Below are 14,963 nucleotides of genomic sequence, written 5' to 3'. Positions count from 1 at the left end.
GGCTATATATTATCTGCAGAAATATTTGGATATGGAAGTCTTTTGAGAATGTTTTGAAATACAGAATTCATTACACTTAAGGCATTTCCTGGGACAATTATCAATGCTCATATTCCCCATCATTTACAATCATATGCTTTGTATTTATATGTATTTATATGTGGCATGCCATCAGTGCTCAATGAACTGAGATGCGTGGGGTTGGTCAACATTAACACTGTATCTGATTGTTTTGGAAATGCATATTTGATTTATTTGTACCTCTCCATTGCTGAAATCATGCATTGCATATAAATGCCGTAATGACTCAAGACGAAACATCAAACAGCTGAGAAAGTCAAAACCACCATCAGTCTGGTACATGTGCATCCTTCAGCCATGAAGCCTTGCATTACTCATGACAAGTTTACGTTTATACCTCTAGGAAATAAAACATATTTTCAGACTCTACAATAATATACAGTATCTGTGTAGCATTGTGGCACTTGCACTATGTGAAATGGACATTCCACAAAGCCAGAACCATACTGAGTTCTCGTGGCTGGTTATTTTGTCATTCTTCACATGCAAAAAACTTGAACTCTTTGGGGCAGATTAACTAAAGGGCAAAGTGACTAATGCTGGCGAAGATTCGCTAGAGTTACTGTTTTCAGGGACTTCGCCTATTTACTAACGGGTGCAGGCATTATTTCGCTAGCGATTATTCACACTCTATCTCCAGGTGAATTTTCTCTCTGGCGAATGGACGTTACTCCACAAATTCACTAAAATGTGGATTTTACTTTTTTCGTCAGACTTGCCTTTGCCAGCAATTGAATACATAGATCTTCCTCATTCTTCTATTACTTACATCATATTTTTTAGTGGAAAAAGAGAGATAGGCTGCAAAAGTCCTTACATTTTTTTTGGGTAACCGGGTTCCCCCATACATTTTCCAACATATGGAACATAAACTATACACTGGGCTCATGTGTAGGGCATTATAACAACTCTATTTTTTTATTAAGGTTCCCTGGACTTGTGTAGTGTAATGTATTTGCTGTCCATTCAAATTAGCCTGAGCGAAGACCTCGCATTGCTCAAATAACACTAGAGAAAATTAGCAATGTCTGATCGAATTTTCACCTGTCGAAGTTTTACGATGGCTGCAAAGCAACTTAGTAAATTTTCGCAACTTAGTAAATTTATCCCTGTGTTTGAAAACACTGGGAATATAATAAATGATGTTAAAACCACCATCATATACAATATACATGTTATAAAGCCATATATTATGCAGTTAAAAGCGACTATGAGTTTATTTTTTAATGGGCCCTTCTGACGTTTAACTGGATATATATATATATATATATATATATATATATATATATATATATATATATATATATATATATACTGTATATACAGAGTATATGCTTGTCACTATTTGTACTCTCCTCAATGTAAAGCTATATATCTTTATATCTTTAAATATCTATACATATCTCTTTCTAATATTATGGCTGATTTTTCTAACTGTAACCGTAAGTGATTTCATGTTCTGCTAAATTAGCTTTATCACGATACAAACAGAAATAAAATGCATCCTCAAATAAGGCAAAGACATGGCTTCAGCGATGCATGACATAATAGCTAAATATTTGCATTACTGAGTTATAGTAAAAATAAACCTAGTATTCTTGAAAGTACCAAATAGTCACAGTGTATATTTTGCATATCTTAAGTTTAAGAAATCCTTTGAAAAGGCAGATTAGTTAAATGGTTTAAGTGTTAGAGTTTAGCACTGCCACTAAACACTAACAACACCTTGACCACATCTCCAGTGAGTTTGTAAATTCTCAATGTGTCTGTGTGGGGCTTCTCTGGGTTCTCCAGTTTCCTTCAAAAAACATACAGGCAGGTTCATTGGCTCCTGATAAAAACTGACCATAGTGTGTGTGATTGGAACTTAGGGGGCAATTTACTAAAATTGGAATTTTTCTCATATTTTATTTCAAAAACCACGTCAAAAAACTCCCATGCTCGATTTGACCTTTTATTAATACCATTTATTAATAAAATAACCCAAATTACTCAGATTGCAGAAAAACTCAAGAGAAAACTCAAATCGCTCCAAATTTTCTGTCCATGAAATCCGGCCTGTTAACTTATACAGGACCTTGACAGATCTGAGATGGAGTTTTTCCCCCCAAAAAGCCCAACCAGATAAATTCAATCTTTAGTAAATAACTCCTATTCTATTCTATTGATTTGCACTGACTTAAAGGGGACCTTTCACCCAAACATAAAAATCTGTCCTTTTCAAATTAAAAAAAAAATTCTTAATTAAAATAGCACCAGGTAAATGTGACTGGGTTACTGAATAAGTCAAAAAGAGGTTAAAAGAGCATTTTATCCAGCATATGAAAGGAGAAGAGTGACTGACTCTTCCGCTCTGTCTGCAGAGCACTAAATCAATTCTGCCCTTTAAAAATAGAAAATAAAATCATTTTGTAATTTGCTTAGATCAATGATTCCTCTTGAGCTTTCTGCTGATTTCATCTCATAAAAGTTTATTTACTGTTGTGTTTTTCCTTTTTTTTTTTTTTTTTTTAAAAACAGACAGGCTTTTTTTGTTTCCTGAAGAATCAAATATACAGTTATGGGACCTGTTATCCAGAATGTTCCGGACCTGGTGTTTTCCGGATAACAGATCTCTCCTTAAGTCTACTATAAAATCATGTAATCTTTAAATAAACCCAATAGGTTGGTTCTGCTTCCAATAAGGATTAATTATATCTTAGTGGGGTTAAATACAAGGTACTGTTTGATTATTACAGAGAAAAAGGAAATCATTTTTAAAAATGTGGATTATTTGGATAAAATGGACTCTATGGGAGATTACCTTTCCGTAATTTGGATCTTTCTGGATAATGTGCTTCCGGATAACGGATCTCATACCTGTACTAAATATTGCATGTGTAAGTGTGTAAAGGAACAGGTACAAGATACAGCAGAACGCAGCTACTGGATGAGGTTAAAGTGCAACTGAGTGGCAATTAAGTGGCGTAAATAGATATTACTAGCATACCCTCCAAACTGTCCCGCCTCTATTGACAGCTCATCCCGCAGTCCCAGATTATTATTAAAATGTCCCATGTTTACCTTTGATTTCTGGCACTGATCACCAGAAGCTTAATTAGAGTCTTTTTGGCAAGGAGCCCAGAACTTAGTGCCTGCACTTTGATACATTTGTAACTAATAACATAAGAACTGAGACTTGCATCTTAAAGGGCAATTCACCTTTAATAACAAAACTGTAAATACACATAAAACATGACCCTAAAACCCCCAGAAATGTGTTGAAACTTTTCGTAACCTGACAAATTTTGTAAAATGGACATGGTACTTGGGGGTGTGGTCCCAAATGGGCATAGTCAAAAAGACTACCGAGCTACAAACACAGCAGATCTTTTAATCCCTCTTTCCATTTTTCAAATGGTATGTACTGGGCACCACAGCAAATTCAATTTAGGGCCCCAAAACTTTTGTAGGTTGACCTATTTTACTAAGATATATTAGAGCTGAACATGGACCTCATGGAGCTCAATGGACCCTCTACATTCTGGGTCCTTGTTGCTGCAGAGTCTGCTTTCAGTGTGGTAACTACCGGGGGAGCAGGGGGTGCAATTGTTCATATAGTGAGTCTAGAGGGGTTTGGGGGGGCAGGGTGTCAACCTGCACCCGGGCCCGGAAGCAGCAATTTACGTTATTGTCTTTCTCCCTGCCCCTTACCCTATACCAAGAATCACTAAGGGGCAGATTTATCAAAGTTCTAGGCGAATTTTCAAATGAAAAAAATTCAAATTTCAAGCTATTTTTTGTGTACTTCGACTAGGGAATAGTCCAAATTCGATTTGAATTTGAAAAAAATGTGAAAATTCGAATATCGAAATTTATCATGTACTGTCTCTTTAAAAATTCGACTTTGACCATTCTCCATCTAAAATCTGCCGAATTGCTGTTTTAGCCTATGGGGGACCTCCTAGGACATATTTGGAGTCAATTGGTGGACTTTGAAAAATGTAAGTTTTTTTGGGAATTGAATTGATCAAATGCGGTTTTCCTTCGATTCGTACGAATACGGACCTATTCGATCAAAAATGGACCTATTCGTCCAAAAAAAAACCAACTTCGTCTTAATTTCGGTTGGTCTTTTTGAATTCGAATTTCTACGTTTTTTCAATTCTAAATTCAACCCTTGATAAATATGCCCCTGAGTAGCAAATTCACAAGTAGCATGAAAAAACTTTTGTGTGGAAATATTTGCAAATTAATTTTGTGGGCAATGAACCACGAAATTAGCAGGTTTTAAAATCTGGCAAAATCATTTTGCTCCTTCTTACTAGCCAGAAAGAAAATATAGTTGAATACACTATTGAAGGTTTTAGTGCATTTTATGAACATCCAAAGGGCTAAACAACAGTGTGCAGCTCCAATTGCAGATCGACCTGCATTCATCTTCTGGTTATTGCTATTGATTGGATACATGAACAAACCTAACTCTGCACTCAGAGCAAACACTTTATTTATATACACATCTCAATACAGTTGCATTTTGTATATTGATAACGTATATTATAACATGCTGAATGCTGGATCTGTGTCTTGGGGTTCACTTTTCTTCTTCAGTCGTATCTACAAGCAGCCTGTTTAAAGACATCTGCCTGTTACCTAATTTTTTCACATCGGCTTCAACAAAAACAAATAATATTGTGAATAATGTGCAATACCTTACTGTGTTAGTGAAGTCCTTCTGTGTGTGTGTGCAATGATATATGAATAGGAGAGTAAGTAATAAAAAGTAACAATATTAATAAACTTTAGCCTCACAGAGCAATAGTTTTATGGCTGGTGGGTTCAGTGACCCCTATAAGAAAACTGGAAAGAGTCAGAAGAAGAAGGCAAATTATTAAAAAACTATAAAAAAAGAAAAAAAAAAGAAAAAGTTGCTTCGAATTAGCCATCCTATAACATACTAAAAGTTAACTTAAAGGTGAACTATCCCTTTAAGACTCCTTATCTACTGGAACTTATTTACCTTATCATTGGATTGTTTTGGCGGCCCTAACTGTGCAGGGTCCTGTTGTACTGTAGCGCCTATTAGCCTTGTATATCACAGGCTTGTTATTTAGAATAGGGTTGACTTATAATTGGTAGACGTGATTTATGCGGTGATAAACTGGGGTCAACCATCACTCATAGTTTTCTTGTTCAAAGTAGGACTGTTACTGATAATAAATGTTGTGGTCTTACCAGCCCTGTAAGGACAGTGGGCTGGAGGACATTTGTTTTGTGACCCCACAGGTTAGTGGAAGACTATGGATGGTCCAGATGACCCTTTAAAAGAGAAGGAAAGGCTTGCAGCACTTGGGGATGCCAAATTTTAGGCACCCCAAGTGATTGTAGTTACTTACCTGAAACCCCAAGCCAGTGCTCCTATCAGCAGAAAACGGCACCAGCCCGGGGTTATACCAGTGAGCACCACGGTGCAATCTTCTTCCGTCCTCCTTCTTCTTCGCGCGCATGCGCAGTGGAATGAAAAGCTGAACTTTAACTAAAAGGTCGGCTCTTTTGTTCAACTGCACATGCGTTTGCCCCAGGAAATTTGAAGACAGAAGAAGGCGGAAGTGGATCACTCCGTGGTGCTCACTGGTATAACTCCGGGCCGGTGCAGTTTCTGGTATAACCCAGGCCCGGGGTTTCAGGTAAGTCAATACAATCACTTGGGGTTGCTTAATATTTGGCATCCCAAGTGCTGCAAGCCTTTCCTTCTCCTTTAAGGTTTTTATTATTCACCATTAATGTTATGCATATTTATCAACGTGTTTGGACAGAGAAAGCATATTCATTTCTCACCAACAGCTAAACAGATCGTAAATGTGAAACGGTAGTCTCTGTTCCCTGTAGCATGGTTGTGCTCTACTCACTCTATTTCTACTACTGCCAAAATAGCTGAGCTCCCACCTTTTCCTCTCACCTCATTAGCTCACTTTTACCAAAATTTATGTATATTGAATAGCTTGACATACAACAGAGAAAACATAGATGATCATAACATAATAATCAGATCAATTTCAACATCAAACAATAGCACAGTCCAGTCTTTGTTGCCAAAATTTCCGCAGCTAAACACCGCTGAAGCAGCAGAACAATTTTCATGTTTGTGACTTGTGTTCTGAAAAAAATGATAAATGTTGTTGTAAGAAGTTATCATTTCGAGCAATTAAAATAAAGATTGGTGCGAGAGAGCCTTTTAGGAAGACAGGAGCAATCCAACAAAATGATATGTTATCTTGAATCATGACAACTCACTCAGGAAAAAAAACATTTACCCCAAGGCTTGAGAAAAATAGCAAGAATAAAGGAAAAAACGCAGTATTTATTTGAGCCCAGCAGCTGGCTAAAGGCAATAGAAAAGGAGCAAATTCTTCTCGATGGCAGACAATCACCGTCACCAACCTATAAATTAACAGTTAATCTCTTCTCTTGAGGCCGTAATTGGCACGAAATCGGAACTTAAATTGCTTTAACTCTTTAGGTGTAGGCTGTATTACTGGAGCTGCCTATTTTAACAAAGTTTTACATGGATTTGATTAATTTTCGTTTCTAGTTACCCTGTTTTGATATATATTAAGTGAAATTGATTAAATATTTTCTACATAATTATTAAAATATCATCAATAAATAGGTGTATTATTGTGTAATTCATCAGCATATAGTAAATAAACAAAATCTGTCCTATGCTATGTAATGAAATTGGCCCTAGGTCACCCAGGTTTTTTCTTTGCGTTATGCAATTCTGATGGATTGAAAATGGAAATTTAATTTGCTAAATACTGTATATGAATAAGCATGTGTAGGGTTGTTAGCAACGAATTAGATGTGGTTATGCAAGGTATCTCTTTAGTAAAGGAGCCTGGTCTACAGATTATTTTGATATATTTCGCAATATGTAATCACATCACATATAATCTGTAGTTAGCTATTGTGGGTGTACTCTTTATTTTGCCCTGAATCCAAAGCCATTTCATGGTCATTTGAGTAATGTTTTCATAAAGAACTGATTATAGATACAGTGAACCTAAATCATTGTTAGAACCTGTTCTGTTATAGTCATTAAAGGGATTCTGTCATGGGAAAATGTTATTTTTTTAGATAATATATCAGTTAATAGTTCTCCTCCAGCAGAATCCTGCATTGAAATCCATTTTCAAAAGAGGAAACAGATTTATTTTAATTTTAAAAAGTTGTCAATTTCCCAGGTGCCCCCAGTCATGTGATTGTGCTCTGATAAACTTGTCACTCTTTACTGCTGCACTGCAAGTTGTAGTGATGTCACCCCTCCCCCCAGCAGCAGATGTAAGCTCCATTGTAGATATGAGAATAGCACTCAATAGTAAAAATTCAAGTCCCACTGTTGCTCTTTCAGTTACATTGAGTTGGAGAAAAAATAGCTTATCTAAAAGCAGTTCCATAGTGAAGTGCTGCCTCTTTCTGAAAGCACATGACCAGGCAAAATGACCTGAGATGGCTGCCTACACACCAATATTACAACTAAAACAAATACACTTACTGGTTCAAAAAAAATGTAAATGGTAAAATGAATTGCATGCAATGTACACAGTGTAATTTAGTAATAAAAACTATACCATAAAAAATCATGGCAGAAGGAAAGTAGAACCTCATAATGACCAATAACATAATGGGAAACTAGAACCTAAACTGCCATAGAGTAGAGGGACATAAGTATCAAGACCAGTACATATAGTTATTGAAAATAAGTGTATTTTGCTTTTATGTCATTCATTTCGTAAAGCAATGGCAGCAATGCTGGTCGCATAAAAAGGCAATATTTAAAGTCATAAAATATTACCCTATTAGCACTGGAGGATCATATCTATGTTTTCTATCAATTGAATAAATAATATAAATGTTTTATTTCTTCTTTGTGAGCCACAGTCCATTTCAGCTGAATCTAGGAGCTGATGTTCCAGCTTAGTTTGTTTAAGATGTTGCATTATCACTTGGCACTTAGTAGCCACAGCCAGAACACAAAACTGCCTTGATGTGTGTTTGTGTTCATTTGACTGAATATTCATCTGACGCATTTTGAGCTTTAATCACGCTCAAGCAACAGAAAGGCTTTGTCCGTCTCAGTTCTCTAATTGTACTGGATGTGTTTACAACATTAAGCATGTACTTAACGTATCACTGATTGCATATCGCAATATATTTCTTTAAAGCCATTTTTAAGATTAAATAACAGCATTTTAATAGGCTATAATGCAGTCTATTATCAGTTCCAACAAATTAGCAGTGATCCAAGTTGGCAGAACTCCAAGATTAACCTGAGGCCTAACCCAGTATGTGAGCTGATCATCTACTCGAAAAGTAGCGTAGTCTTTTTCTCTGAACAGCAGGCTCATTATATTAACTGGAGACTCGCACACCCACCAAATGTCTTGTTTCTGTCACTCAAACAGCAAAATAAATGGGAAAATTATTCTATGAGGAGGGATAAGTAATTTATCAGGGAGTATATCATATGGCAGAAGGGAGTCTCTTGACAGAAATGGGTCTGTTAGCATGATTTGTAATAACAGAGGGGGCAGTCACCCTACTGTACATAATTTATTTAGCAGGTGAAAGTGCGCAAGCTTCCAGATTGGTTCCCTTCCTCCGGTCAAATCAAAAACAGGGAGTCTCTTCTGTTTCTGGCTTGGTCTCATGTGACCGATAAATAGATTATATTCCTAATAGTTAATGTTTTATTTCTATTTAAGGAAGAAATACTTATGTTATAGATGTATATATATATATACAGAGAGAGAGAGAGAGAGAGAGAGAGAGAGAGAGAGAGAGAGAGAGAGAGTTGTTCTTAAAATGCAGGGGCAGATTTTTAGAATGTAAGATCATTCAATTTCACACAGTTCACAAATTTAAGTAGTCCAGACCACAGTTTTGGGGGTTCAATACAGGCCCGGGCCTAGGACAGCAAATTTCCTGTGGTGTCTTGCAACCCGCTAGCCGCATCTGAGCTGAGGACCGGGCAGGAGATTGTTTAAATCTCTCGCCTGCCTGGTCCCCAGTTATGGCAATCTAGGGAACTGTCTACAAAGTGTGTGAGTGGTGGGGCTGCGTGGAAGGGGTTTTGAGTGGTGTGCGAACAGTAGGGGACAGGGGGTTGCGAGCAAGTCGGGAACAGGGAGATGTGTCATCTATTTTCCATGAATATTGAGGAAATGCAAATAGGCTACACCAACAAGAAGTCTGCTGTTATACCTATCCCTACCAGAAAAAAACCTTTACTATTTGTGGAGAAATCTAAAAAGCCAAAAGTATGATTCATAGTCACAGATTGCCTGTTCTACAGATATCACTATCCAGCCATTCAAAGACTTATTTGTGGAGTGAACTTCCTAATCATACACTTGTATAAAAATGTTACAACTCCTATTAAGTTCATAGAAATGTAGACACACGTGGACAAACACTGTAAATGCCTGCTGTTATTTCTGTCATGTATTTATTGTTCTGCAAATGTTTCACATACCCTTTCAACAAAACTAAGCCTCATACTGCTGTGAACTTGCTTGCGTCTTCTTGAATTTCACTAGAAAAGTAACTTTCTCAGAGTATGCTGCTTAATATCTGTAATTACCCCTCCCTTTATCCGTTCCCTCTTTCCCCTCCCATCTCCATAGAAAGACAAATACCCAGCTGTTTTAGTTTTCCTGTAAATATATTTCTGCACTGCTGGAACTTACTGACGTAGCTATGGAGGACTAGAGGAACCCTCAAGATATGATGCCCCATAGTGTGCTACAGCCTGGGGCCACAACATTAAGGTTAGAATCCTGCCTACAAGGAAAAAAGGATCTGTGTAGGAACTTAGCCATGGTCATTCAGGTTCACAAGAAGCACCTCCAGATACCAGTTCTCAGGTAAGCAGAGATCATCTCAAATGGACAGCTTGAAGTTAATATTTGAAGATGACTTCTAATCTTCTCTGTAAATTCATGACAGTGGTAGCTGGGTTGTAGGTTTATTTTAAAATCTGGTATACATGGCATTGTTTGGGATGCTTATTATTATATATTTTCACTGTTCACTTAATACATCTATATATTTTATAGTCATTAAAAATCATAAATAACAAAAAAACAAACTGAGGCTACAACCACAAAGTAATAATGCTTAAACCTTTAATGGGTAGCGATCCAAGATTGTCTAATGAGGGGGGTTGTTCAATGACACCAAATCAATAACTAACAAAATACCACATTCTGATACCTCTGATATCACCTTCAGATCAGAGCCTCACCAACAGTGAAATTATTTAAAAAGGCACATTATTAGGGCAAAATTGGCCTGACCATATTGCAGTAAAACAAATCCAAAACAGTTACACAGAATCACACTTATGGTGGCCATAAATGGGCAGATTTGGTCCTTTGGTGAGGTCGCAAAACGAGTGGATATTACCCACCTAGAGTGTGTGATATCGGGCTGATTTGGTTGGGGGCCCTAGGGCCCAACAATCAGATCACAATGCAGGGGGTTGGTGCAAGGACCACATCAACGAACCAATGCAGTTCTCTATCCGACAGGATTTTTAAACCTGCACGATCAATATCTGGCTGATACACATCAAAGGGCCCCATACACTGGCCAATAAGTTGCTGATTTTGTCTGTTGGCAGCTTTTATACGCCCATATAGGCCACCTTTTGCCCCGTACAAAAAAGATTATAACCTCTTAATGAGTCCTGAGGATGCTGCACTAGAGTAAGGCAACTACACTTTGTGCCCTTGTGTGTGGGGGGGGTGTAACTTTAATTAACACATTAGTTACAAGATGCTCAGTGCAACACTCCTGGAAACAGCAATGGAGCTATGGAACACTTTCCTTGAGTAAGCTTCAGGTACAAGGCTTTGGAACAACTTATGTCCCCTGGCATGCCCAGGTCCCGTCCCTTCTACATGCAACACTGGCAGGACATGCAGCTGTTTGTGCTCCATTTAGGGAACAAAACAGCAGCATTAATACTGTTGGGTGGCGAACAGGAGATGTAATTGCAACTAGGACCTATATGTAGATTCTCAGCACGGGGTTGGTGTGGGAGTGTGTGTGTAGGTATGTGTGCTGAATTTCATTTGAAGGGGTTGAACTTTATAGTCTTTTTTCAACCCAACTTAACTATGTAGCAATGCAATTATCAGGCTAATTGTGGACAAAAACATTGCATTTTGCACCTATTTTTTACACTTCACACCCATGTGATAAATCATATAGGGAAGTCAGAACACATTTATACATTATAAGCATGGCACAAGGATTAAGCCTTTTGAGATTGCATGACAATTTTTTAGAGCCAGATCTAATCTCACTTCACAGGATGGGTTTAGGAGTTCAGAGGCATTTTTCCACTGATCAACATCAACATCCAAGCGCTATTTATAGATTATGCTATGGGACTTTTTTAACATTTTGCCTCAAGAAACTTTTTCAGTTTCCTATTTTAGAGGATATTTTTAGATATTCTATTGGACCATGCATAAATCCTGCTACTCCCCTCTAGCACTATCATCATGTGATAGTATCCCAACATATTGCATTAGTATAATATATCAGGGATTCTCAAATGCATCCACCAGGGCATTTGGATGCGGGCATTAGTACCATAAGTAAAATTGCTAATTGTGGAGTTTCTGAGTGGCCACCAGCACTGGCACACTGCAAATGTTTCTGCAAACAGGGCCCTGACTTGCTACTCAACCCTTCCAAATCTTAGCAAAAATGGCTTCTCTGCAGTTGATGAGAGTATTGCTGACCAAAGGGACTTTATGTGCCAACTCTGCAAGACTCATTTGCTCAAACAACAGAATTTAGTATCCATATAGTTTTTCTCACTCCTGGGAACTTGCATTTTCAATGACTGTGCCTGTATTGTATCAAAAGTGAATAGAACATAAGTGAAAGTTGTAATATGAAGTTCCACCGTACCTTTCACTAGTTCACCAGTTCAACAGAGCTTGATGGTGGCTGCACAAGTGGGAAAAGAAAATGTATTGTTCCACTACCAGAAAGCATTGGTGTCCGCATGAACATTTTAGATAAAAACTCTTCATACATAGGTTACACAGTTCTAATGTTCTAGGGATTCAAAGAAAAATATCATTAAAACAAAAGCGTCAATATGTGGAAGTATAAATCTTGTTCCTGTGAGATGAAGCTTAAATTACACTATTGTTTTCGTGAAAGTTCTTCTGTAAAGGCTTTTTCACTATTGATTTTTTACTTACAGAATAGTAATCACTGCTTGGTACAGCTAAAAACCCCATATTGCTGCAAGTGACATTGTCATTTTAGGTACATAAATGGGATATTAAATCAATGTGAGAGTTTTGTAGTTTCCGGTATGTGCTGAGTACATTGAATCATTAAAATGAGATTGTGGTTAGCGTCTTGATTTGAAATTGAGGACAATTTAAAGGACTGTGACAAGAGCCACGTTCATTTAAGGTATGGGGAAGAACTAAAACCTGTTGACTTAAATATTATATTTTTATGCTGGTTTGTTACAGTCCAATGCCACAAATGTAATCCAGACTCTAGACTGGAAATAAATCTCAGCATTTTTGACAGGATTCCAAACACAAACTTGGCTCAGGCAAGTGTTTATCTCTTTCTTTGTAGATTGATTTTGATTTCAATGATACTATATAACATGACATGTCTCATTTACTAGCATTAAGGCTAACGTCACATGTGGTGTTTTTATCCAATGGTGCAGAGAAATCCCCACCCTGCTAATACTTGGTTGAAATGTGCCGCATATGCTCTGACTCACAGAGAAACATACCTTTAAATAAGCTTAGTGCTAGGCATAGAATTACATCCATTTAAAATGCCGTACACAACACCAAGTGCTTGCACCTACCTGCGTTCATTATACTTGTGTCAAGCAACCCTTTGCCACCCTTTATCTCGTAGACACAAATTAAAGCAACATTGGCGGGCCTGATTGAAGATGGTGTATGAACATTAGAATTCTGGGAAAGATTGTTGTATTGTCAGTAAAAAAAAAACATTGGAGTGCTTTGCACTCCTGAATAAACGAGTCTTCATTGTCAAAGCACCTATTTGATGGCACCAAAACGTGTGTAATATATTTAATTCTGGACATTGTTTTGCATTTAATGATATTTCTTTTTGTTTTTTGGAGGATAAATCCAAGTTATAAAGTGTGTCGTCATGTGTGTCGCCTTGTCAGCAATAACTGGCAACTCTTTGGTTTTCAGCAGGTCTTATCTTCAAGCCTCAACCTGCCATGCATTATCCTTCTTCACTTGCTTTTGTGCTAGCAACACAATGGCCTGACCAGGAATAGCTGTATTCTTGTTGGGCATTTCATAGGATCCATCTGGTGTGTACAATGCTTCCGCTATAAACCCATTAAAGCTTCTTTTGGCGCCCATTAATTTTTTATTACAAGTAAGATTAGACGAGCTTCTCTTTTTATTGTCACTGTGATAACCTATACCACAGGGATGAACTCAGAGGGAATTATTATTTTCAGCATTGCACTGGGATTCTAACTGTACAGACTGCACAATTAATAATGAATCCCAATATGGTAGTGCATAGAATGTAACTGTTTGGAACCTAAGGCACAAGAGGAGTAAATAATTTGCCCAAGGGCACTGGGAGTTGACATAAGGGTCAGCAGCTACTGAGATGGAGTTTATTCTGATTTAAAAGACAGTTATACCATCACTTTTTATTTTCCTTTGTATTTAACGAGGAAAAGGGGGTATTAACGAGCTTGTTCAACATGAGTGCAATGAATAGGAATTCTACTGATTATACTTTTTGATTATTGTTTTAATTACAGTGGTTATTGTTATTTCTTGAGCTAAAAATGGCATACAATAAAATAGAAGCTATTCTACATTTGGTTCTTGAAAGGTAGGTACTTAGATTACTAGTATGCGACCCTCTCCCTTCACCATTTGCTGTGACTGTTATGTAAGCAGGATGACTTCATGTGCACTGCTAATCTTATTATCTACCTTGCAAGACCCAAACATAGAGTAGCTTCAATTTCCCTGTTCACCCTGTAAACTCAGGAAATAACAAAATCCATATATTGAAAGAATAGGAAAAAAGTATGTTCAGCATAAGCCCTATTCATTGCACTCATGCTGAACAAGGGGATATACTGTAGTATCCCTTTAAAGGGCATGTAAAGGCAAAAAAATAAAATCCCATTTTTACTTTCTTTGCTGAAAAAGAAACCTATCTCCAATATACTTTAATTAAAAAATGTGTACCGTTTTTATAAGAAACCTGACTGTATGCAGTGAAATTCTTCCTTCATTTACTGCTGTGGATAGGAATTGTCAGACGGTCCCTAACTGCTGAGCAGGGAAACAATCATACTTATGAACTGCAGGGGGAGCCCCCGCCTTACTTCCCAGCCATGCAGAACTCAAGCAGCTTTGTTTATGATGATCCCTAAGCAGCCCAGACCACACTGAGCATGTGCACAGTCTTAGTCTTGCAAAGATGTTTAACCAAGTTACAAGATGGTGACCCCCTGTAGCCAACTTTGAAAGCATAAATTATTTGTTTGATTAGGCTTGTGGTGCAGTAAGTTCATGTTTATATTTAGTATACAAAATACAGCATTACTAGCATTATTCTATCTTAGACTTTACATGTCCTTTAAGAGGCAACCGTTAATATTTTTATATTTTATTTTCTCCACTAGCTATCATGAAGATGATTCTTTCTTAGCTTGCAGATAATTTTGGCTATGTCACCATTGTTTCATAGGCTCCCTGGCTACAATCTCCCTTACCCTCTTGTGTTATAAATTCTAAACAGAAGTGGCAGAGATTTCTTAGTTCAGATAA

General features: G+C 37.3%; 1 protein-coding gene across 2 annotated transcripts in view; it reads left to right on the top strand.

Moving 5' to 3' along the window:
- pde1b.L (phosphodiesterase 1B L homeolog) overlaps window positions 1-14,963 on the top strand; it is a 191,491-nt gene that overhangs the window by 97,581 nt on the left and 78,947 nt on the right. The window contains exon 1 of one of the 2 annotated variants that reach the window (XM_018247537.2): window positions 9,757-9,986. The exons of the other annotated variant lie outside the window; for it this stretch is intronic. Coding sequence (XP_018103026.2) covers window positions 9,847-9,986 — 140 coding nt within the window. The 5' untranslated portion in view covers window positions 9,757-9,846. Of the gene's footprint in view, window positions 1-9,756; window positions 9,987-14,963 lie in introns of those variants that run through there. 2 annotated transcript variants of the gene reach the window in all.

The sequence above is a fragment of the Xenopus laevis genome, chromosome 2L, assembly GCF_017654675.1.
Source record: "Xenopus laevis strain J_2021 chromosome 2L, Xenopus_laevis_v10.1, whole genome shotgun sequence".
Classification (NCBI taxonomy): domain Eukaryota; kingdom Metazoa; phylum Chordata; class Amphibia; order Anura; family Pipidae; genus Xenopus; species Xenopus laevis.
The sequence above is the reverse complement of the archived record's forward strand: the minus strand, read 5'-3'. Positions and strand labels throughout refer to the sequence as shown.